General features: G+C 26.2%; 3 protein-coding genes across 3 annotated transcripts; 2 read left to right on the forward strand and 1 right to left on the reverse strand.

The window, feature by feature from the left end:
* Positions 1 to 537: 537 nt before the first annotated feature.
* Positions 538 to 16,652, forward strand: LOC132948188 (scaffold attachment factor B2-like). The gene is made up of 17 exons (XM_061018552.1): positions 538 to 740; positions 3,787 to 4,000; positions 4,531 to 5,153; positions 6,091 to 6,186; positions 6,631 to 6,655; positions 7,551 to 7,836; positions 11,550 to 11,587; positions 12,281 to 12,384; positions 13,220 to 13,369; positions 13,443 to 13,638; positions 13,714 to 13,910; positions 14,139 to 14,272; positions 14,345 to 14,593; positions 14,690 to 14,890; positions 15,352 to 15,494; positions 15,561 to 15,756; positions 15,825 to 16,652. The coding sequence occupies exons 2-17, from the start codon at positions 3,838 to 3,840 to the stop codon at positions 16,003 to 16,005; spliced, it is 2,982 nt and encodes a 993-aa protein (XP_060874535.1). The 5' UTR covers positions 538 to 740; positions 3,787 to 3,837; the 3' UTR covers positions 16,006 to 16,652.
* Positions 16,653 to 17,109: 457 nt separating this feature from the next.
* On the reverse strand, positions 17,110 to 19,999 carry LOC132948190 (erlin-1-like). Its single transcript, XM_061018553.1, has 8 exons — positions 19,983 to 19,999; positions 19,471 to 19,742; positions 19,304 to 19,384; positions 19,105 to 19,213; positions 18,299 to 18,405; positions 18,070 to 18,221; positions 17,827 to 18,008; positions 17,110 to 17,753 (listed from the first exon to the last, which is right to left on the reverse strand). Exons 2-8 carry the CDS (start codon positions 19,576 to 19,578, stop codon positions 17,554 to 17,556), a joined length of 939 nt encoding a protein of 312 aa, XP_060874536.1. The 5' UTR covers positions 19,579 to 19,742; positions 19,983 to 19,999; the 3' UTR covers positions 17,110 to 17,553.
* A 1,934-nt stretch (positions 20,000 to 21,933) lies between these two features.
* Positions 21,934 to 23,926, forward strand: LOC132949442 (WD repeat-containing protein 43). Its single transcript, XM_061020331.1, has one exon. It carries the CDS (start codon positions 22,058 to 22,060, stop codon positions 23,723 to 23,725), a length of 1,668 nt encoding a protein of 555 aa, XP_060876314.1. The 5' UTR covers positions 21,934 to 22,057; the 3' UTR covers positions 23,726 to 23,926.
* Positions 23,927 to 24,819: the final 893 nt, after the last annotated feature.

The following is a 24,819-nucleotide window of genomic DNA, read 5'->3' on the forward strand; positions in this document are numbered from 1 at the left end:
ATGCATGGAGGAAATAATTGAATACTCAAATTATTCCATGATATTATTTATGACATTATCAAATATCAATTATGGTTATCACTACCTATCAGTTTTATAATCTATAAATTACAATAATTTCATGGCATGAATGAAATATAATTATTATTTCTTTCATGATTGACCCCAACAGTTTCTATCTCACTCACACAATTTACATTTCAGATAGATTGTGGTGAGGGAAGCGCAGGCGCAGTCCATTTATTAATATGTCTATGATCTATGTAGACCTCTGCATTTTTGTTCGGCCCCCGATTTAAGCGTTTATTCCATGAGATAAATTTTACTGTTATCTCGGGGACCCAACTGCCCCATAGGTAATGTAAGATCTTATATTATCTATGAACTGCCCGAGGATGCCCCCACGGATAACAGATAACACCAAATGTAACACCACTGATGTTTAATATTTATTATTGTGTTATCCCTAAAGGTGATACACTGGTTTATTAGAATGATCTTATTATTATTATTATCTTAATAATAATTCTTAACTCAATATTTAATTTACACGATGCACCGCTAGCCGCTAGCTATTTACTATTTTAGTGTTTAATTTAATAATGAATGCAGATCTGCAATTATCGAAATAAATATTTATTACTAGACTTTTAAATAGTATAGGAAGTTTTTAAAAATTTTAATAAAAGGGTGTTAAAAGTTAAAAGTGACAATAATTATACTATAGATTGGAGTATTAGGTAAGTAAAACATTTTTTAAGATGTTTTCTGTTGTTATTTGACTTTTATGGGTACATAAACATTCATAATCTAATCAATTATTATGGTCAATAATTATTAAATGCTAACAATTTTTTTTTTATTTCGATAAACAGTAGTTAATCTGAATTTGAAGGTACCGGAATCGCCAAAAGTCATTAAACCAAATTAGTTTTAAAAGATAGTACCTAAATCAAGTTTTAGATAGGTAAAACCAGTGGTAAACTAGTAATACAATGTTTTTTATTATAAAAATAACTTAAATAAACTACAAATAGCCGTAGATTGTTTACAAGTTGTAAAAACTATATAAATATACATATTTTTTTCATTGATAGTCTGGACAAGTGAGACTACTGTTTTACTTTTTGTATCATAACATTTGGGCAAACAAAGTTCACTAATAAATTGTATAGGGTTTAGTTAATAGTTATGCTATAGATACTGACAGTATGAAATTAATTACTGTATTAACCGTAAAAATACATTAACTAGGGATGTTAAAAACTGTTTGGTTTAACCAAATACATAACAATTAGATTTGAAGATCAATATTTGAATTAAATTTGTTAAAGCCTGTGTGGAGTCAAACAATTTTAAAACTACTGTTCTATAATATGAGCTTCATTTAGGGATTAGTGTAATAATTTTTCTAGATATTATTTACAAGTTACATAACTTAATTTATTATATATTAGTTATTATTATAACCATTCTAGTTCATCTTGGCCAACGTTATTATAAACAGTCGCTGCCATCAGCCAGGATGAATTAGACTATTTGTGAGGTTATGCTAATGTATAAAATATAATTTGTTACTCATTATTCATATGCATTTCTTCTAACATTAACATTATAGAAATTCTGTAGTCAGATTAAAACAATATAAAAATAAAATCAACAAAATTTAAATATCACATTACTTAGACAATATAAAAATAGGTAAGTACTGTTACATTTTGTTGAATCATTTGTTTTTACATTTTTAATGCTGGCATAAAAAAATAGTTAGTAAAAACAAATAAGTATTTTATTGATCAACTTTTAAAATAGCTTTTTAAAAACTTGAATATATAAAATTTTAAAACATCAAATTCGTTTTTTTAAGTACATAAAAACTGAAATAAAAAATATTTAGTCATTTAAAAATTGATCATTTAGTATAATTTACTTGTTTCATTATAATATCTGATATATAAATATGAGGAATTATAACTTAGAAATTGAGTATTACTCTGTACTTGGTAGGTATTTACTTATCTAATTGAATTGAATTTTTTTTTATAATTGTATTTAAGATTATCCACTGATCTTTATTTCTTATAAAAATTATTAATGTACTAATATGACCTTTTTTTTTATTTTTGTGTCTGTCATCACCTTTTAGGACAGTAAAAGTGCTTGGATTTTCTTCAACAGTAACTTTTCTGATAGTTAGGTCTAGTTGGTACTTTGGGGAGTCAAAAGTAAAAATTTCCCAGTAGTTTTCAAAAGCGACATGAAAAACAAAAGAAAAATTAAGGAAAAACGGGAATTTTTACCCAAAATCTGTTTTCGAGAAAATCAATTTTGGTTATTGGTGTAACTCTAAAACAAATGGACCGTAGGGACATGAAATTTTGACTGAATGTTTATATTAGCGTTTTCTATACACCATAAAATTTTGAAAATATTTGACTCTTTTTGAGCTGTTTACGGACATTGTCAGTTTTCAATTTTTTTAGTTTTTTTTTCTATAAATATCAATAAAATTTTATCTGTTGAGTAAAAAATCTTGAAAATTTAATAGAAGGCTCCTAGGTTATTGTTTCAAAGGCAGATGAAAAAAATTAAAAATCCTTAGTCACAGTTTTTATTTATAAGCATTTAAAGTTCAAATTTTGACAAAATACGGAAAAATCACAAAAACTAGCAAATTATTTTGAGTTGAGAATTCATAAAAATTTTCCTTTTTAAATCTAAGATTTGAAAATGTTATATAAGATTACTCATTAGTTTGTCTACCTTTATCAAAAAAAAAAAATGTCTACAAGAAACTTAAATTAAATTTTTGTCTGAAATTTATATCTTTACAACATTTGATATTTACTCGATTTCTCTTGTAACAATTTTCTTATTTTATTGTAATTAAAAAACGAATGACTGTAGATACTTGAAAATTTCACTGAATGTTTATATTAGCATTTTCTATACACCATACAATTTTGAAAATATTTTGACACTTTTTGAGCTGTTTTGACATTGTCTGTCTCTATTTTTTTTAGTTTTATTTTTTCTATAAATATCAATACAATTTTATTTGTTGGTTAAAAAAGCTTGAAAATTTAATAGAAGGCTTCTAGGTTATTGTTTCAAAGGCAGATGAAAAAAATTAAAAATCCATAGTCACAATCTTTTTTTATAAGCATTTAAAGTTCAAATTTTGACAAAATTTATCAAATTTATAATTTATTAATTATTTTGTAGTTAAAAATGTATAAAATGTTTAACTTTTATGGCTAAGGGTTGAAAATTTAAAACAAGGCTCTACGTAAATAGGTTATATATAAATTACTTTATCCACAATAATATCATCAAATATGCTTGGTAATATCATAGGCTGACTGACCGTTTTCGCTCAGAATCGTTTTTCTTATACAATGATATTATAACATTGAATTCAAATTTAACACCATCCATTACAGTGACCCATTTGTAACCTACTGTACAGCAGAGCGACATCCACTTATCCACCTTTTTTTCTATTATGAACTTAACCATTTATTTTAATTACCTACTATCTTGTATTAAATTATTTGATTTGGTAACATGTTAATAATCCTTAAAAATATAACACTAGAAATCAATGGTAAACACTAAACTTACATATTTAGTAAATAAGTTTAATTATAATTTATGAAGTTAGATATTTGATGATTAATAAATAATAATTGATACAAATTTTTATTTTTAGAAATGTGTTTGCACATGTAACCAATTCAATTTAAATATTTAATGCTAACACATATCTCCTTACTTTTATTTTAGGTACTTCTGTAACAATAAGATCCTCAATGCTACAAATTTGATTTCAAAAAAATGTTAACTTTGAATTCTAAGTCTCCAACTGTTGAAAAAAAGTTATCTCCTGTTGTTGAAAAAAATGAAATTAATACAGTATCTACTTCTGACAAAAAAAAAGTTACTCCATCAAAAATAATGAAGACAAACGTTGCTGGCAAAAGACCGGGCCCAAAGTCTAGTAAGTTGTGTTAAATTGTAAAATAAAACATAATATATATTTAAACACCCCCTCCCCCTCCCAGACACCACACTACTTAACTTATAAAATTCATCCATTTATCTGAACCACATTATGATATATTTGTAATTTACAATATCTATACTTATTTCAATTGTATTCTTTATTTTGTATTCTCTCTATTTTAAACTATCAACCATAATACTATACATTAAGTTAAACATAAATAAACTTGTTGTTGATGAGTAATAAATAACTGTTGGTATATTTATGTAATATTAATATATTATATTAGTATTTAAAAGTTCAAAAATACTTCTCGTTAAATAAGTACTATAATATTAATTTAATATTTTTAGTTTATTTATTTTAGATCAATTTTGATTATTACTTTTATGTTACCGGTTCACCCAGAACTATTTTTTCTTAAATTGGCTATTTTTTAATATATTTCATATTTATGAACTTAGTATAATATTATTAAAATAATTTATATTGGTTATATATATGAAATTAAAATTGTTTTTTAGAAACATGTGTGCCACAGTTAAAAATTGAAAAAATGACTTCAAATCCACCAAACAAAAATGATCTAAATTCAAAACAAGCAGATAGTAATGTTATTGCTAGTTCCGAGGATTCAAAAATATTGTTATTAGATGCAAGTAATGCTGATATAACTGACACTGTAGAAGCAGAATCCAAGAAAATTGACACTAATATAGCTCAACAAAATGAGGCTGAAATGGTAGATTTAATTCCAACTCATAAAAATAAAACTGTTATTAAAATAGATTCTAGTGCTAGTACAAAAAGAAATAACAAAGACAGAATAACTGCCATACAAACGGATAATGTTATAGTAAAAACAGAATGTAATGAAATAAAACCAACTACAATCTTAGATAGTTTTGATACTGGTGTAAAATGTAAAATCTTAGAAGAATGTTCTATAAGTCCCAATCATTTAGATGAAAAAAAAAATAAGAATATTATTAGTAGAGTAAAAGAAGTTACACCAGAATCTAAGGAAGAGGAAGATAATATACAAGATGAAGAATTAGATCATGAAATATATGAAGAATTGGATCATGAAGTAGATGAAGACGAAATAAATGAGAGTAGTGACAGTTTTAATCAAACTCATAATACAGTAAGTTTAATATATAATAACATATCAGAACTTGCGCTAAGGAATTTTTTAAATTGTGTAAGTGGTTTAAAATTAGTCAATATTCCGGAAACCAAAAATTAATCAACACTTTAATAAAATTTATTACAGATTAAAATGCTTCACTAATTAAAATTATCTAAAAACTTCACCATTCGTATTCACTTTTAATGATTTTATTTTTAACTGATGATTTGTAGGCTTTGATATTTTAACAATTCTATACTTCTTTTTACATTTACTGGTCAACTATATTCCTAGGTAGGTAGTATATTATAATTAATAAGAAATCAAATTTAAACCAAATTCAAGTATTCCTAAATATCACACTTCACAAGATTATATATGCTCTGCCCTTAGTCTCTAACCAGTCAATTGACTATTGAGGATCAATGATTGAGGAAGAATCTTTTATAAACTTTTCTTAACGATATTAGAAAACCACCAAAATCGATTGATAATGGCTTATATATCCCTTCTCTCTCTGGAACATTGATTTACAAAAAAAAGTACCATGATCCTCTAATACAGCAATTCCCTCTCTTTTCCTTGCCGGACCTCTTAGAAGTTAGCAAAAATGTTTGTGGACCCCCTTCAATCTTCATACATGTGAACCACAGTTTGGGAAATGCTGCTCTAATGTATGAATTCTAATCCAAGAGTCACTAATCAGTAAATTCTTAACCACGCAATCCTAATAATGTGTTTATTCCCTTGCTTACATATACTAATTGTGCATGCTGCATAGATTGTATTTTTATTATTAAAATAAAAAAAAATTAAATTTGTTATTATCAGAGAACTTAGGTATTTGACTAAATATATTGTTTTTATTGGTTAGAACTACCCATCAGCACAAGTTCTATTAAATTTATTCAATTAAAACTGTTGTCAACTCTTTTATTTTTACTTAATTTAGGTAAAATCTGTTCAAGAACATAACAAGGATGATAATAATGAAGATTCTATCAACTTGACAATAGGAGAAGATGATATTAAATTATTTGCTGACGAGGTAAATTAATATTTTATCAATAAAGTGCATACATTTTGTATTATTATTATTAAGCATTTAACAATTAACATTAAAATAGTAATAAAAATTAACTTTATTTGAGGTGTTTACTGTTTATGTATGATTATTAAAATTATTCTTTACTTGTTAACAAAAATAAAAATATTAATGGTGATCCACCCAAGTTTCTACATGAAATTATATTTTAAAAGTAAACTAATCTGGAATTCATTCTTTATATTACTTAATATTGATGTAACAAAATTGGTTGTTACCTAAAATTAATGTGATATGGGTGCGCTTATAGGTGTTTATTTTTACCGCTTTATAAATCACATTAATCATATTACATAATTGAAATTATATTATTTTTTTAGGTTTTTTAGTTATATTTATATATTATTGTGTGTCAACTTATAATTTCACCTGTGGTTTTTTTTTCAGGAAGATACAAACATTGAAAAAGAAGGTAATAATAAATTTAACTACTAAAAATTTATAATTTTTCTAATCTATCGTCAAAAGCTAAAAATATGCAAAGTATTGTTGTTTGCGTTGTTTTTAAGGAGTATCAAGTAAGGTATTGAATATTAGTAATGTATATATTTTGTTTAATATTTAAATGTTGTAGTTGTTAGCTGTATCAATTTAGTATTTGTATAATTTTTATATAATTTATGAATTAGTAAATAATATATGTATATTATATATCTAAGGTGCAATTTCTGCACAATGAAAACCAGAAGACAAGTATATAACCAAGAAATAACTGATTTTATCAAATGTTTGATAAAGTTTCACCTAAAAGAAACTTGAAAACCATTGAAGAAATGTTTAAAGATTATGAGATATTCTGGACGACTGATTGACAATATTAACACAATATTTAATATTCAGTAAAAAAAATTGTCTTATTTAAATTATAATTTGATATTATTTACCTAGTTATTTATTACAAGACAATATACACTTAATTATTAAATAAAGAAATACTCACATCCACAAGAAAAAAAATCATTTTCTAGGTTAATCGTTTATTTTAAATTTAGTTAAATTAATTTATTATACTTAAAGAAAATGTACAGAAAATGTGGGTGAATCTTATTAACATTTTTCTTAGCAAAGATAATTTGAAATCAATATTATATATATATTAATAATTAAATAAAATCCATGCCCTAAAACCCTTCAAATTGTTTTATAATATTCCTATTATTATCTTTTTTCATATAATTATTTAACATTTGTTATTAATTTTTTAAACATATTTTAGTATAGGTTCAAAATATGCTAATTATATGTTAGTTATTGCTATCATGGGTATTTTTTGTTTATGTATATTTAATTTGTGTGACGCAATATAGACGAAGTGATCGAGAACCATACCAAAGAAGTAACTTCAACGATCAAACAGCATGAATCTTGCCATCTAGTTACTGCTAGTAGCAGATCAACAACTGGATTGGTAAAAAGCCGCCGCAGTGCAACTGAGAAGCGTTTATCTGTTGGGGGTAAACCACGGAGCACCCGCAAAGAGGACAAGGAGATCAGCAATGCAAAACCCATCATCAATGTCAGTGTGCCCAAAGATGAGAAAAAAGAGGTGGAGAAACAAGTTAAAGATAAAGAAGAAGCAGACAATAAGCAGAGGTTTGTTTTGAACACTGTCTCGACAACTGATTTTTTATCCCTTCATCGGAATGTTGCGCCAAGGATCTGATATATGACTGTCGATTAAAAGTTTAAAAAACTGTTATTTCCATACCTTTTTTAGTACAGCTAATTTTGTTCAAATACCCCATTTTAGTTACTGAAAATGGATGAATATGTTTTCTATACATACTAAATGTCTGGTAAATAATAACTAGCATATACCAACATGCATGCTAATATAAATGTAGATTATAAGTTTCTATTTTACGCGAATTTTAGGTATTTTGGGTTATTAATTAATCAAAATAAATTCATGTACCAATCTTTCAAATGCTAGGCAATTTTAAAAAGATTTTATTTGAATTGAGTTGTGTAAGTATTGTGAAATCAATTTAGTAGTATTATGTAGTTTCATAAGAATTCTATTTTCTTATGGAAGCTTTATTTTAGACTTGGTATTTAATTTATTTTTAACTAATGATGTTAAAAATGTAGTCATTTTTTATGATTTTATTTTAAATTTAAAATGATTTATTATTATTTAAATATATAAAAATAGTAGTTTATTATTGACTAGCTGCATTTACCTGACTTTGCGCGGGTTGATATTAATTTATATTAATATCGTTTTCTATTTTGCTTCCGATGAAATATATAATATTAATACAATAAATTGTTATGATTTCCACTTCTTAATACTGAACATATTTTTGATGTTAATTCCAAAAAGTGGAGATAGATTCAATAAACGCTTATAAGCCAATGTAAATCTCAAATTGTTAAAAAAGCAAATCATTAAAGTTTATATTTAATAGTTGTTACTCGTGGATTCTATTCTAATACCGTTGCACGAGACCCCAAATAATATGTCAGCAAAATTTGGTGCCAATTAGTTAAAAATCTGTGGATTTGCATATTATACTTCATTTTATTTAGTTATATAACTTGACTAATAATATCTGTATTATCTAACAATCTATTTATCGTTTCTGTTTGCTTCTGTAATATTCTCAATTATTTTTGTCAAAATCCATTGAGTATTTTTTTTGTATAGAAACCTCAACCATACACATTGCCTTGCTGTTACTCAATTTTGCATTTATATAGAATGTCTTTATTAAGCTAAATGATAAAATAAAAAAAATAAAAAAATTCAACTTTTGTGAGCCGAAACATAATTCAAGTGTGAGCAGCTATAGCACCTTTATGGGTACAAACCCTCCCCTAGTCTCAATTTCATTGAAAACTGTCTATTGAAACCGGTTTTCCGATGGCAAGGTGTTGCGTGGGGGAACCAATTTTGGTCAATGCGCGGTGTGTTCTCACTGGACAGAATATAAATATAGAAGATTATGAAATCACATTTGTAATTTTAGGCTAATGATTTATCAATAGAATTTTTTATCTTTAAATCAAATAATAGGTACAAATTAATTTATTATAGTGAATCTATTTTACCAAATTTTTATCTAATTTTACTAGGTACTTTGAATCTAGTTAGTTCGAGAATATTGTATTTATATCTTATATATTATACAATAATTTAATGTTTTACTATTAAGAGAATGTCAGCGCAATATTTATTTTCACTCTTAGATCCATACACAACAGAAAACTCAGATAAAATAGTTTTTTTTTATTATTCTAGGGTACAATTATCTATTATAATCATTTTAGACGTTAATATTGTTTTATATTTTATTTTTAATTGACTTATGAAATAAAAAAACATTTTGTAAATTTGAATGGTTATTAAATTATTTTGGGACATTATTTAAACAAATCGATAGGTCATTCCCACAAAAATATTATTCCCTATAATTGTTGTAAGGGAAGATATTACTCTTAATAGGATGTCAGCTCACCATTTGTTTTCCATCTCTGACTCACACGCGCATTATGGCAAATTTACGTTTAGCAGAACCAACCTTGTGTTATTACTTTTAATATTAGAGTGAATTCACTTATTATCAAAATTTAAATAAAGGATACTGCCTTAAGATGTAAAATGTTATGATAAATGTAAATTTGCTATGTTGCGCATATGTCAGAGAGAGGAAACAAATTATTCACTGACATCCTCTTTAGATAGTTTAATACCAAAACAAAATAAATGATTTAATGAATTTTCTGTATGCGTTTTGTCTATGTTGAGCATGAGTCAGAGAGAGAAAGTAAAAAATGTGCTGACATCCTCTTAAGTAATTCATTAGATTTTATTTATTTTGTTTTTCTGGATGATTCTTTTATCTCAATATTTTGAGATATAAATTAATTATAAAAGTCAGACTACACTATTACGTTAACACTAAATAAAATCAATTGCATAATTACCTAATTACCTAATTTTATATTTTACAATAAAAAAACTATTTTGATTTCACAATACCATGCTTAATATTAATGAGAATTCACAGCACATGTGTTGGTTTCAAAAAAAAAAAATGTTATAATTATATCATTTATGAAAAAATCACTCGAATAGAAAATTGGTACATATATATATTTAAATTCAAGGAGTGGTAAATTCAAAATAATATATAATTTTAGAGGAATTTATTCAGGAGTTGTTAACTTAAAAGTCATTTGGAAATGAGTGAATTATTGCTTTTTGATCAAACATCTTACTATCTTAGTTTAGATTCTGTATCAAAATCACACAATTTACAATATGAATTAATATATAAAGGTTTATATAAATACATATTGAATATAACTTGAATTTTAAATATACCTAATGTACAATACAACATTTAAGTTAATATTCACTAACCTATTTATTGAAATGAATAGTGCTGATGAATAAAGATGATAATTTCAAATATAGATGGATATTTTATGAAGAGAGAAGTCAATTACTAATGTGAATTTACATAGTGTAACTACAAGTATAATATGTGTAAAGAGATTTTTAATTTTCCAATGTGGACATTAAGAAAACAAGTCAATAAGTATAAGATAAAGAATTTGAAGTAATATATATATTACTGAATGAAATATCAACTTAAAATGAATTTTGTTGATAAAAAAATACTGATATTGTATTTAACATACTTATTAATATCAAAATATATATTATTCTTATTACGTGAAGTAAAGATAATATTGATTATTGAAACAATTGTACAATACATATATTGTATTAAAATAGAAATTTGCAAGATAATACTAACTGATGACAAAAATCAATTAAAGATGAATTAAAAATTGGTTTTATACTAAGACAATGGTAAGTCATCAATATCGGACAACTTTGGCACATAGAAGAAATGCCAATTTTGGTTAATATGTGCTATCTATGTACAGATAATATTCAGATACATGTAGAGAAGTGTTTCTCCCAAAATCAAACATAATGTTATTTTTTTAAGTGACTTGAGTATTGAATATATTTCTCATAACTAAGTATAAAAAACTGTAAATAGTTTTTAAAATACTATTAATTTTGTATGATGATGACTACAATTTGATAGTTAAATGCAATGCGACTTAGGCATAGAAAATATATTATGTCAAAGTATATATATATATATTATTATAACTGATAAATATATTAATAAATAATTTTTGTCAAGGTAAAAACTGGAAAGTAATAATTTGATATACCTACTTTTTGTGTGTGATAAAATATATTTTGTTTGTTAACAAAAATTGTAAATAAATTATTTTATAAACTTTTTTAAACACATATTTGTATTTAATATTTTCAGTAATGGTTCAATGGCTCAACAAATATCAAATGACACATGTAAGTTTTTATATTCTTAGTTGTTATAAAAATCAAATATTGTTCTTTAAAGATTTGAAAAAAATGTATGACTATTTGTTTTACATATTCTTTAATTAACGCTTTTTTATATAAAAGACAATACAATACAATAGGTATGTAAAATAAATCAATTTATACATTTTTTATAAATCCGGATATAGTTATAAGTTTGTTTAAAACAATCTGATTCTATAAACTTTATTGTCTAAGTCTGGAAAAACTGTGGAGCCTCGGAACAGTAGAGCTGCTGTGATTGGCCAGTAATCGGCAGCCAACGAGACTGCACATGCTCGAGCTTCGACACAATTTTTGTCATGTTTTTTTTCAAACTTATTTGGAATAAAGTATAGGTCCCTTAAAAATTGTTATAAGGGAATTTGACTGTATTTACAATATATTTATGGTTAAGTACATACTTCTGTTAGGTACACTTTTATGAATTATAAGGAACCACATTTTAAATCTATTTGTAAAATGCAATATAAAATATTCAAAAAGTAATTCAATTTCTGATGAACAAAATAAATAAATACAATATGTATTCTAAAGTTACGTTTAACGTGTGTATGATTAATCGATTTAGTATAGCTTTTTAAACTATAAATACTTGAGTGTCCTGAACAATTCCAATTTAATATCACCTTGTAATTCACTTTTTAAAATGTGTTTTAGCAAAGAAAAACAATTCGTCCTTTGTACGCAACATTTGGGTTAGTGGTTTGTCATCGATTACTAAGGCTACTGATTTAAAACAACTTTTTTCAAAATATGGAAAGGTAATATTACTGATAACTGATATTTTAATAATTATTACCTAGCTATATGTTTAATCCAGTATACTTAAATTTTATAAATCATAGATTTATGAAAACTGTTTAATCAAACATGCTGAGTGTTTTAAAATATTTTTTTTAAAAATATGTATTAATTGAATTATTATGGAACTTGATAATTAAAATATTACTTAAAAAATCAATTTTAATTTGTGAACTACGCTCTGAAACTAATAATAGTGATTTGTTTCTATTTTTTTTATATGTTCCATATATTAATATCCATTGTTCTCTAATTTATATTTTACTAATCAATCAGTTTTTGATTAGATGTTACAATTATTCACTAGGTTTAGTACATGAATTTTTTTTAATTTAATGTGTTTGTCCTTGTTTTTTATTCATTACATTTTTCATTCTATATAATAACTAATTTAGAGAATTTGTTGAATAAACTTTTGTATCAACATTTCAGAAATCTTAATTAATATTTTGGATGCTCAAAAGATTTTTAGTTTATATTTTATAATTAACATGAAACTAAAATTAATTTATTAACATGGTATCTTACATAATATATAATATTTTAAATGCAGTATAACCTGTTTACGAATATCCCTTTTATCATAGTCCTAAATAGACAGAGTCTGATTTAGATATGTAAGACAGTTAACACCTTATTATTTTAATTATTTTACCCGCTAAGAGTGGTATCTATTAAATACAAGTGTCTATTAAACTAGATCTCACTGATTAAAATGTGTTGTTTGATTGTTGTTCCATCATTTAATTAGTTCAATTATTTTTATTGCATATTTCACAATAATTTTGATTTTAGGTTGTTGGCGCAAAAGTTGTGACAAATGCCAAAACTCCAGGAGCTCGTTGTTATGGTTTTGTTACATTATCCTCAGCAGAAGATGCTAATCGTAGTATTGAAAATTTACACAAGACTGAACTTCATGGACGTGTTATTAGTGTTGAACGAGTTTGTATTTACAATTTATTTCCTAATTAAATATTACAGTTTAAAATAAAAAAGATCATTGATTATTATTTAGGCTAAACGTGACAATGGTTATCAAGTGACAGCAAAAAGTTCTGATTCATTTAAAGTAAATGAAAATTCTGTAAATGATCAAAAAACTAAAAACAATGAAGAAAAGAAAGATAAGCGAGAAGAAAAAAGAGAAAAGAGACCCGAAATTACAATTAATGATGTTAAAAAACCAGACTTGTCAGCTACTATTAAGCGTGGTTAGTATTCTTGATTTATTAATTTTATGCTTTTGTTTCAATTAATCTAGATAATATTTTTATTAATTTATGTAGCATCAAAAGATCAAAATCAAGATTCAAAACGTTCTAAAATTGTGATTGAAAGTGATGAACATAGAAAAGACAGAAGCATTAAAAGTAAAAGCAATGAACGTGATAGAGAAAGAATCAGAGAATTAGAACGAGAAAGAGAACATTTAGAAAGAGAAAAAAGAAAACAGCAGGAGATATTAAACTTAACTAAAATGAAAGTTAGCTAATTTTTTATTCTAAATAATTATTTCTTTAAATATAATAATTACAATAAAAATTTTTAAACAAAACGCATCAATCCATTGTGATGCACCTTTTGTTTTTGTTTAGTTTTTGGTAACTAAAAAAATTGTTATTTATAAACAATTATTATTTTATAATTTATATAGTTATAAGCTGATAAATAAAATTTTTTAATCTTCTTAATATATTATTTATTTTATTAGACTGAACGTGAAAGGCTAAAACAAAAAGAACATGAGAGAGCAATGAGGGAAGAAGAACGTAAGAGACGCATAGAAAAAGAACGTCAATTAGAAATTGAAAGAAAACACAAAGAAGAAGCAATTCGCCTAGAAAAGTTAGTATTTTAAATACTCAAATAAAAATGTAATGCCCATGTTGTTATAATTTTTTATTTTTATTTATTTAGAGAAAGACAAAAACTTCGAATTGAGCGTGATCGAATTGAAAAGGAAAAATCTGAATTATTGCGTTTAGAGCGTGAAAATCAACGTTTAGAACGAGAAAGATTACAAAGAGAAAAGGAGGAGTTACGTAGAGCACAAGAAAAGTTAGAGGAAACAAAACGTCAAGCAATACTAAAGCGTGCTATGCCCCCATCTCCACCACTTCCTAGTAAAAGACATTCTTCATCAAATTCATCTCGATATGAAGAAAGGTACATAGTACATATTTTTTAAATGTAAAATATTTAATTTTCTAACATGGTTATCAATTGATCACTATTGTTTATTTTCAATTTATTTCCTTACAGAAAAGAACCAATTCGTAGTTCTCGTATCCAGCCTAGTACTGACTATATGAACCAAGCACCTCCACCTCCTAACATAACATCATCTAGACATCGCTATGAACAGCATTCTTCAGAATCCCGTCGTATGAGGCCATCACACCCATCACCACCCCCTCCTCCACCACCTGCATCAAGACCCAAAGACTCTACTGTGAACATCAGGTATTATTTATATACTATTTGAGATAAACTTAAGAAAATAGATTTATTTCAAAATTCTTATTTTCATTACTGTTATTTGTTATGATAACAGTTCATAAGAATTTTGTACAGAAAGATTCAGCCATTTGACAGCTAGATATTTTAATAATAATTATCTTGGTTTGTACAGGCAATGACACAGTTTTTAACAAATGTAAAGGTTTTTTCCATTTTACTAATTTTATTAAATCAAAGTTTTTTTATATTACTATAAACTGGCGTAATGTACTAATGTTTATAGTATTTTTGAACTTTGTACAGTAAAATTCGACTATTGACAGCTAAACAATTATTTTGGTATTCGTTTATGTTTGTACAGGTTTAAGAAACAATTATTATATTTTAAATAATGAAAACCTTTTTAAAATGTTCTCATGGATTTAATTACTTATTAAAAATATTTATTATTATTGAACATTCAGATATGGTGCTCAACTAGCAACAGATCATCATTACAGAAGTCGTGATGATCGATCAGATCGAAGAGATGAATCTCGTAGGAAAGATTCAAGTGGTGGAAGTAGTAACAGACATGCTCATGTGCCATATGATTCAAACAAAAGTTGTAAGTCTTCAAATCAATTAATAAGGTGCTTATTTATTTCTGTATCACATTGACACTTAATTTCAGCCTATGGAATGTCACGCAATAGTGAAAGTAATAGCTGGTCATCAGCCGCAGTAAAGAATTCTTATGGCACAGTTGGGTCAAGCTCTGGAACCAACAATATGGCAATGAGTTCGAGACCAGATCCGTGGTCACATAATACTTTTCGAGATGTGGAATCAAGTATTTGGCAACGTCCAAGTCAACCACTACCCGAGAAGTATGTTTTTAGTTTGTCAACTATTGATTTTGATAATTCCCATGTTACAATTGTATTTGTTGTTGTAGGTGGAACAGCACACCAAGCAATCCTTCATCTATGCCAATAAGTGGACGTAGTTCTAGTAGTAACGCTTTGTACAGTAATAACCATCAAGTTATACCAAACATAGGGTTAAACATGTCAACAAACTACAGTGATAGTAGATTTGACAGTTACAAAATGAGTGGCATGTCACGCAAATATTGAACTGTCACAAATATCTGGCAGTTAATCATAGCACAAAACATTCCTTTGTCTGTGCTCTTTGTTTTATTTTTTGAACAGTGGGTAGAGGAATATGAGCCCTAAATTGTTCTATATTTATTTTTTGATTAAAGTGACTCAATTTCTTTGCACTTTTAGTTATTCATTTATAAAAACGATTTAATTTTTAGTTGAATGTAATTTTAAAAATATTTTACTGTATACATTCATTATAGTTATTTGCTCATGTATACATTCTATAAAAATGTAATAAACTTAACAATTTCTCAAATCCTACATTACCCATTACATTTAAATATCATTAATTTATTATCACATCCATTCTATTATTCAAGTATTGTTTGCTTATTTTTTTTTGCCTGGAAAGATGTCAATACTATAAAAGACAATTAATTATTTAACTATTAAACCCCGTGCAATTTTGTCTTCTTACTAAAAAAAATACATGATATTATTTAAATTGTGCTGTTATATGATAATATGTTTGTTCTTATGTTATTTTTTAACCAGTTGATCTTTTTAATAAAAAATGGGTACTTCTATACATTTTTTAAATATATTAACAATATCTTATCTGGTTTGTACGCTAAATTACCTAAATTGTAAATTTAGTATTTACTATGATTTAATTTTTATAATAAAGTTTAAACATTGATTATGTAATTATTGTTATTAATTTATATAAAATACATGTGCTTACATTTATAAACCCTACCATTTAGGGTGATTCATAAAAATTTAAATTTAAATCTTTGATTTATCATTTTATAATTTAGGTTCATTAATAATATAAAATTATTTTTTAATTTCCATATTTTGTGGTTGATTCCAGATCACAAGCAACTATTCCAGTAAAATCATCTAACGTTTCTTTTAAATTTAATTACCAATTGCTTATACTATTTTTTCGTAGATATTTACATTTGTTATCCCGGTTACTTATAGTTAAATTGCTTAGTCAGAAATTTTTCCAAAAATCAAGGTTTTAATATGTTACATATTATGACGTAATCGCATAGTTTCACAGCTTGCTACTGGACAAAAATATTCATAATTTGCTAAAACAATGAATTAAAGATTACACAATATAATAAAATAATTCAAAAACTTGCAATTGTTTAATATACAATTTAAAAGTTATGCAATATAAGTGCTTTAAAATTTTTACTTTTAAGTAACATTTAATTCTTGTGATTTTAATACATGAAATTAGCCAATATAAATATTATACAGCTTTGTAAGTGATATACTATTTTCAAGTCTATAATAGTTAAAAACTAAAAATATATATATTTTTATGTATATAAATTATAAATATATACTATATACATGCAAGTCTTAATAATTAAACATTTGGTTTATTTACTTTTCATTAAATTAGATGACTAATTTATTTAAATGAGAAACTATTTTAAACAGGAAATTGACTAGTAACAATGTAACACTAGCTGAACTTTTGAGATATCTTTTCAGTTCTTACAATTTAATATTTATATATCAAAAATTCCGTTCAACTTGAATTAATATGTTTTATAATGGAATATGTTGCTGCATGAAAATTTTGGGGAGATCTGGTCCATAATAAAGTTTTGTGTTATTTCCTAATGATTCGATGCGTTTCATTTCTAAATATTCTTTAGTTAGTAATAACTTGTTAGAATCGGCTTGCATTTTAATACGGTAAAATTCGGCATCTGCTGCACTCTTTTCTTTATCCAAATGAATTGTATCTAAATTGTCATATAAATACATACAAATTAGCATATTAGAATACCTTCAAAACAATTGTTTAGATATTTTTACCTTCTATTACAGATATCTGTTTAATAGATTCTTTTTCCATAATTTTCTGTTCAAATTCAATTTTTGATACTTGTGCTTGTTTTTCAGCTTCTATAATAGCACGCTTACGTTCCGTTTCTGCTTCTTTTTCGACGACTTTTTGTCTTTGTTCAGCAATGAGCAGTTTAGTTTTTTCTGCTTCCCTGGAACAAACAATTATACATTACTTAAGAGTTAAAAATTGTATAAAGTTTTTTTCATTACATGATTTCATAGTTTTTGCGTATTGTCTCTGGTATTTTAGGTTTAGTAACACGTACAGCATGTACTTTGAGCCCAGGAGCCATTTCTGTTAAATCTTTTTGCAGTGCCACTTTAAGATTTTCATCGATTTGATCAAATAGATCTATGTACACCTATAAAAATAAAAATGTATCATGATCATAAGTATTATTTTATAGTATCTAAGTAAATAATATAAATCAACATTTACTTCATGCAAATTATGAACACTGCAGAACTGATTAAGTTCATGATGTACTTTATTAAATATCAATGTTTTGTCGTAATCTGCAGTATAATTCTTAACAATATCAAAAACTAGAAAAATAACAAAAAATAATAATCTTAATACTGATATTAATAAGTTTATATTTGTTTAAAAATTGTTATCTTTTAATAAATAGTTAACATTTATTGTGTTTTATTAAAATATCTAACATCACTCCTAGTTATTAAAATTTACTTATTTCAAAACATTAGAATAATATGCATTAACATTTTCAAGTTACATTGAAGTAATTGTGGTATAGATCTAAACGGAGCAGTGATGCTGTTAATTGTAAATGCCAGTAAATCATATAGAATTGATGGCGTAATGCTGTTGAGTGGCCCACTCAAATAATAATGAGGCTTTAGAGTTTACAAATAAATTATTCTAGTTATGTATTATTGAGCTCAGTGAGCTCATCCTGTATTTTCTTCACTATGTTATTTATAATTTTATATTTACTATCAAACTGCATACATTTGACTAAAGATTGTATTATGAATTTTCAGTTTAGGTAAGTTTTTACAGTAGTATAAAAAATATATTATGAATCTGTTTATGAAATTTGATTTCTCATAATATTTAAACCATTTTAGCAAAAATATTTTAAAATTATATTCACTACTATCTAGTTCAATGGATTCAATTTTTCTATAGTCATACTAGAAATGGTCCCAACTGATTCCGTCCTATGGGCTATGATCATAATTCATAACATTTCATAATAAATATAAATAATTGTATTTTACCACTAGAAGCATTTAGAATATTGACAACTTCAATTCTATCAAAATAAATCATTACACCACCACTTGTACCACAAGGAACATTTTTTACTTCATCTGTTTGAAGTGTAACCTGAAAATATAAAGGAACATAAATATTAATATATAACATCTTTTTATGATTTTTATTTCATCTGAAACATTAATGGTACTAAATACTTACTTGTACAGACCGAAAAGTTGTTAGGAAGGGCATCATGATGTGGTAACCAGGATAACTAATTTGGGACAATAACGCTCCACCCTACATCAAAAACACACAGCACACACAAATTTAGTAAGAGTAAAATTAAATTTTAAAAAGTGATTAAATCACCAGGACATATTTACCCGATAGTAGACGGCCACATGCCCTTCATCAACTCTATGCAAGCAAAAGTGAGTCAATGTGGCAGTCAGTAGTAACAGCAAAGGTAATACATAGGATAAGTCTGCCATTTCTAGAATTGGTAGTTACAAAGAGGATATTTTTCAAATTCGTATTAATTGACGGAGCAAAGAGAAAGTGTTGTGGTGTAAAAAATTTAAAACCAAATAATACTGACACCAAACAAAAACTCAATGTACAGAGAACTTGCAGTTCACACTCATACAACGAGAAACTATAAAAATGGTTTGAAAAAAAAATTATTAATATTATCTACAAGGTACAAAACAAAATAATCATAATATTGAATCGAACACTACTGAGTACAATACCACCGTATACTTAGAACTTAGAAAACAAATGACATCACTATTCACTACATGCCTACATTAGACATTATTACTAAAATATATATTCGTTATTGACTATTGTTGTCAATTGACAATTATTGTTATTATAAATAATAAACGTATACCATTATTGTGGAACAATATTTAAAAAAATGATTCATCAGATCAAAGTTGCATTCGTTTGTGTTATCAAATCTCTACTGATAAATGATAAAAAAAAAACGCCGCAACGCCAGTATACCAGTATTGTTCTATGAGTATACCACGATACCGGTAATCGGTCAAAATATCCAAATTTGAAAATATAATGTATAAAACTATTTTTAATAATAAACACAAACATTTTAAAATGTCATTACCATAGGTGATCATAGGCGTGCGCACGGGGGGTGCCGGGAGTGCCTGGGCTCCCCCGGACCATTCACGACCAAAAACGACAAGGGCCCTAATTATTAATTAAGTGCAAATTAAATTAATGAAATTATTGACGAATTCAAAAATGTTGTTCTTTTAAACGTCGATTATCATTATAACTTATAAGATTGTATATCTATATATTGTTATGTAATATTTATTAGAATGAATAATAAAATAAATAATACTTTTAGTGCATTTGATATCTTTAAAACATTTGTCTGTATCTATGATTGTTTTCAAAATTATTGTGGACCCTAATTTTTAGTGTGCACGCCTATGTAGGCGATAGGTCTTTAAACTAGTTTATAGGTCTATTGTCATTATTCATTATACTCAAATAATATGAAATAAACTATTGGCTAAAATTAAAATTAAAATTAATTCTATTACGCGGATTATGAGATAACATTTTATTTTCTTACAAAATTAGCTCAAATATTAAATTACAAAATTGGCTATAGTGCGTTTCATAAGTAAAATACGCTGAATTCATAATAGTCAATAAATTACCTACTTTAATAGCATTACTATCACAAAATATACTTCACAAACATTGGTCGTTAGTCGTTACAGTCAAATAATATATTATACTATTATTGTTAATTAGAATATATTGTTATTTTTTTTTTTTTTAAATTATTATAGCTTTCAACACAAATTAAAAGTTCAGCTCTGTGGTAGAAAGTGGGGGGGGGGGGGGTGGAGATTTCGGACCAGGAATACAAAAGTACCAGCCCACTTACTAATTTAACAAATATTAAATTTTAGCCAAATTAATTACTATATATCTCTACCATGGGCCTATTAACAAATTTGTTAATTGAAGTTTGAACAACGATACAACATTAATTGAACAGCTTATGTTTACAATAGTTTACACATTGGCAATAGTCTAAGTATCTATAATCTATATAACACAATATAAGTGAATAATTTTAATTATTAATGTTAAAATATTTTTATAATTAATCAAAAATCTGTGTAATGGTGTGTTTTTAGACTTTAGTATTTTAATAACTTCACCATTATCTATTTCGTGTAGAATATCCTTTTCTATCGCCATGAGCTAAAACTTAAAAGCTTCTATATAGTTCACTTTATGTACCTACTAGACACTGTCTATAGACTATAGTAAAGTTACCTACCACAAAAACAAAATCTGTGTGACTGTGTATATCTTTTTATTTTCTAAAAATATTTTTCTATATGCTTGAAATTGTATGAATTAATATATTTGAGCCAATTTTATTAGATAATATTTGAGGAAATTTTTATTAAAAATTAAGTTTTATCTACTAATCTGTACGTATTTGTATTATTTTACATTTTAACATTATACCTATTTATTAATATATATTATTTAACGTCTTACTAAATTTTTAAAATTGGATAATTTGGACTTTGGTTTTGCCATTTTCACTTAGATCCAGTCCAAACATCTCCGTGCAGTGGGTTATTTTTCACACCGCTTTAGCCTATTATTATTATTATTTATTACCTACTCTGTGAGTCTAGGGAATTTCTAAGTTCTACTATTCGATAGTTGAATAGAGAATTGATGTTCACGATTAATGATTAATTACAATAATTATACCTACTATTGATACTATGTTCACACACAAAAGCAATCACTTCTTTTATCCATGATAACATTTTATTCTTAGGTTATGTAACAAACCCATTAAAAACAAACACATTTTTAAAACATTTTTGTGAAGTATGTAAATGTAATTGCTAATTAATAGTTATTGAAATTTGAAATTTTTTGTTTAACTTAATCATCATGAGGGAGATCATCGGTGGTTTTTCAGAATCTGGAAGATATTATGCTGAAATCGGTGTTAACGGTAAGGTTAACGTTTGGGATACGAGTGCTGGTGATTTACGACACACATATTCGCCAAGTGGACATCTAAACACTTCCGTCACCTGTATTACTTGGGTCCAAACAGATAATACTGACATACTTTGTATAGGCACACAAAAGGGTTGCGTAGAGTTTTATAATGTGGCCAGTGGAAGTATCCAATCAAAAGTCAATGTTCAATCAAAGGCTATCAAGAGCATTTATCGTTTGGGGCAACATTTATACATTGGCTCAGACGATGGTTATGTTGTTAAGTTTGACTTGAAGACTAATAAATTAGAAGCAAAAATGAAAGTCGGTAAAATGTGTGCGGTAGCTGTATTACCTGACGGAAAGATGTTGACAGCATCCAGAGAAATTAAATTATGGAATTTTCCTTCTGGCGAGTTGGTTCATAAATTCACTGGTCATAAGAATGAAATTCATTCGTTACACATTATAGAAGCAGACAAATGTTATTTGTTGAGTTCTGCTAGAGACCGTTTTATTAATATATGGTCTCTCAGTGACCTTAAACCAGACCCATTAGCTTCATTAGTCGCAGAAGATAATATTTCATCCGTGTATGTACATAATATGCGTAATAACATCACAGTGACAGTAACAACAGAAAGTGGTACATTGCATGTGTTTGAACATGTACTTAATGGTTGTGTTGCACATCCACTTAAACCTCACGGAACCCTTCAAATAGCTGTTGATAATATTAAAGATGAAGAAACTGTACAAATGCCAATTATATGTAGTAAAATTTATGATTCTGCAGTATATGTAACCTATGGCACTAGACCATTTTTGGCATTTGAAAATATTAAATTACAAAAACTAAACAAATGTACATTTATTGCAAGACAAGACCCAAGAAAATCTAAATCAATTGTAGGGAACCATATTATTAATCCAAATATTACAGACTCTAAATGTATTGAACTGAAAAATAGTAGATCGTCAAATTTACCACTTGAAACAAGACTTCAAAATATGTCAGAAGAAATTGAAAACACTGTTCAAACCAAAGGTGAAAGTATTGTTCATTTGTTAATACAAGGTCTTCGTAGCAATGATAAAAGTCTTTTAGAGTCCGCTTTATTTGTTAAAGATGAACGCACAATTGATAATACTGTTTCACGCTTACCACTACAATCCATCATCATGCTTGTACGTAAGTTAATACGTCTATCACAAGACAGAACACTGGTAAGTTCTGTAAGTGCTAAATGGTTGTCTGCTGTATTACGTATACACTCATCCCTGTTATTAGCTAATCCAGATGTTTTAGAAACCTTTCTGCCATTAGAAAATGTATTGAGTACAAGATTAAACAATTTTGAACAACTTGGATTGTTAGAGTTTAAACTAAAAGCTGTAGTTGACAGTCTAAACTTTGACAAACGAGATAAAGAAAAAGAGCAAGATGCTCTTTTGGTATATAACGACTCGGATGATGAAGACAAAAGAACAACTGATGAAGAAGCTTTATTAACATACAACGAATCTAACAGTGAAGATCAAAGTACATCCGATGAAGAAGAATCAATGGATATAGACTTGAATAGTGATGATCATCCTAGTATATTAAGGTGAACCTTTATTAAATTACCTCCAAATGTTGTTCTGTATTGTATATTTATACAATTAATACCCATTAAGTGTCCTTATTTGTTTATAACAAAAATATTTTTGTTAGAAAATATGTCACTCAAGTAAGAGCGTACCATGCAATGTATAAAACATTTTCATACGTCAAGTTGAATAAACATTTTGTAAAAATATATTTTTAAATAATTTATTTGTAACTTTTTAAGTTCTATATAATATGTTTATGGTTTATTGTTCAAATTATATTAAGTAAAAAACAAAACAAAAAAGTTGTGACCAGTGATAAATACTGATCTATTATATATTATTTTAAAAACTAATTTAAATAATTTAAACATTATGAATGTAGTGTGTATTCCTAACACTATTCTACTCTAAAATTAATAAAAATCATTTTATAGTTTTGGAATATAACAGGTTTCAGCAATACCGGCTAAAAAAATTTGGCCATGATTATGAGTTTTGACTCATTAGTCATAATATAGTTTACATACCTGGAGTTAGTGGTTGGACTAAAGTCTTTAATACCAAATATCAATCCTATACAAAAATTCAATTTAAAATCCTATGTGCTGCAAAGATCACCTAATGAGTTGTAGCGAGTGTAAACTAAATCTCTGTAACATTGTTCATTTGAGGCTTGCTTTTATCTATATCCGGGTGCCATCATTATATTGGGCAATGGACTCATTTAATTGTTTAAATTATAAAATTAAGTACAATAACACTATTATAGGTATGGTACATTATTATTTGTAGTAACACAATTCATATTTTTCATTTATATAGAAAAATATACAATATTATAGATATCTATTACATGTAAATATTTAAAACACAAGTATAATAACAAAATCTTAGGGAGATTATACATAATATTGAATATTATAACTATAATTTTAAATTAATAATTATATAATGCCTTAACATTTTACTCATTACCTCCTTTTTATCTGTCATTATTACTAATATTTCTAATGACTAATGAGTAAAGAAATAATAACTACTAAATCAGCGTTTCTTTAACTGTTTTCCGTGGAACCCCAGGGTTTCTCGAAACTCATTAAATATAAATTTAG

Source organism: Metopolophium dirhodum, chromosome 7 (assembly GCF_019925205.1).
Source record: "Metopolophium dirhodum isolate CAU chromosome 7, ASM1992520v1, whole genome shotgun sequence".
Taxonomy (NCBI): domain Eukaryota; kingdom Metazoa; phylum Arthropoda; class Insecta; order Hemiptera; family Aphididae; genus Metopolophium; species Metopolophium dirhodum.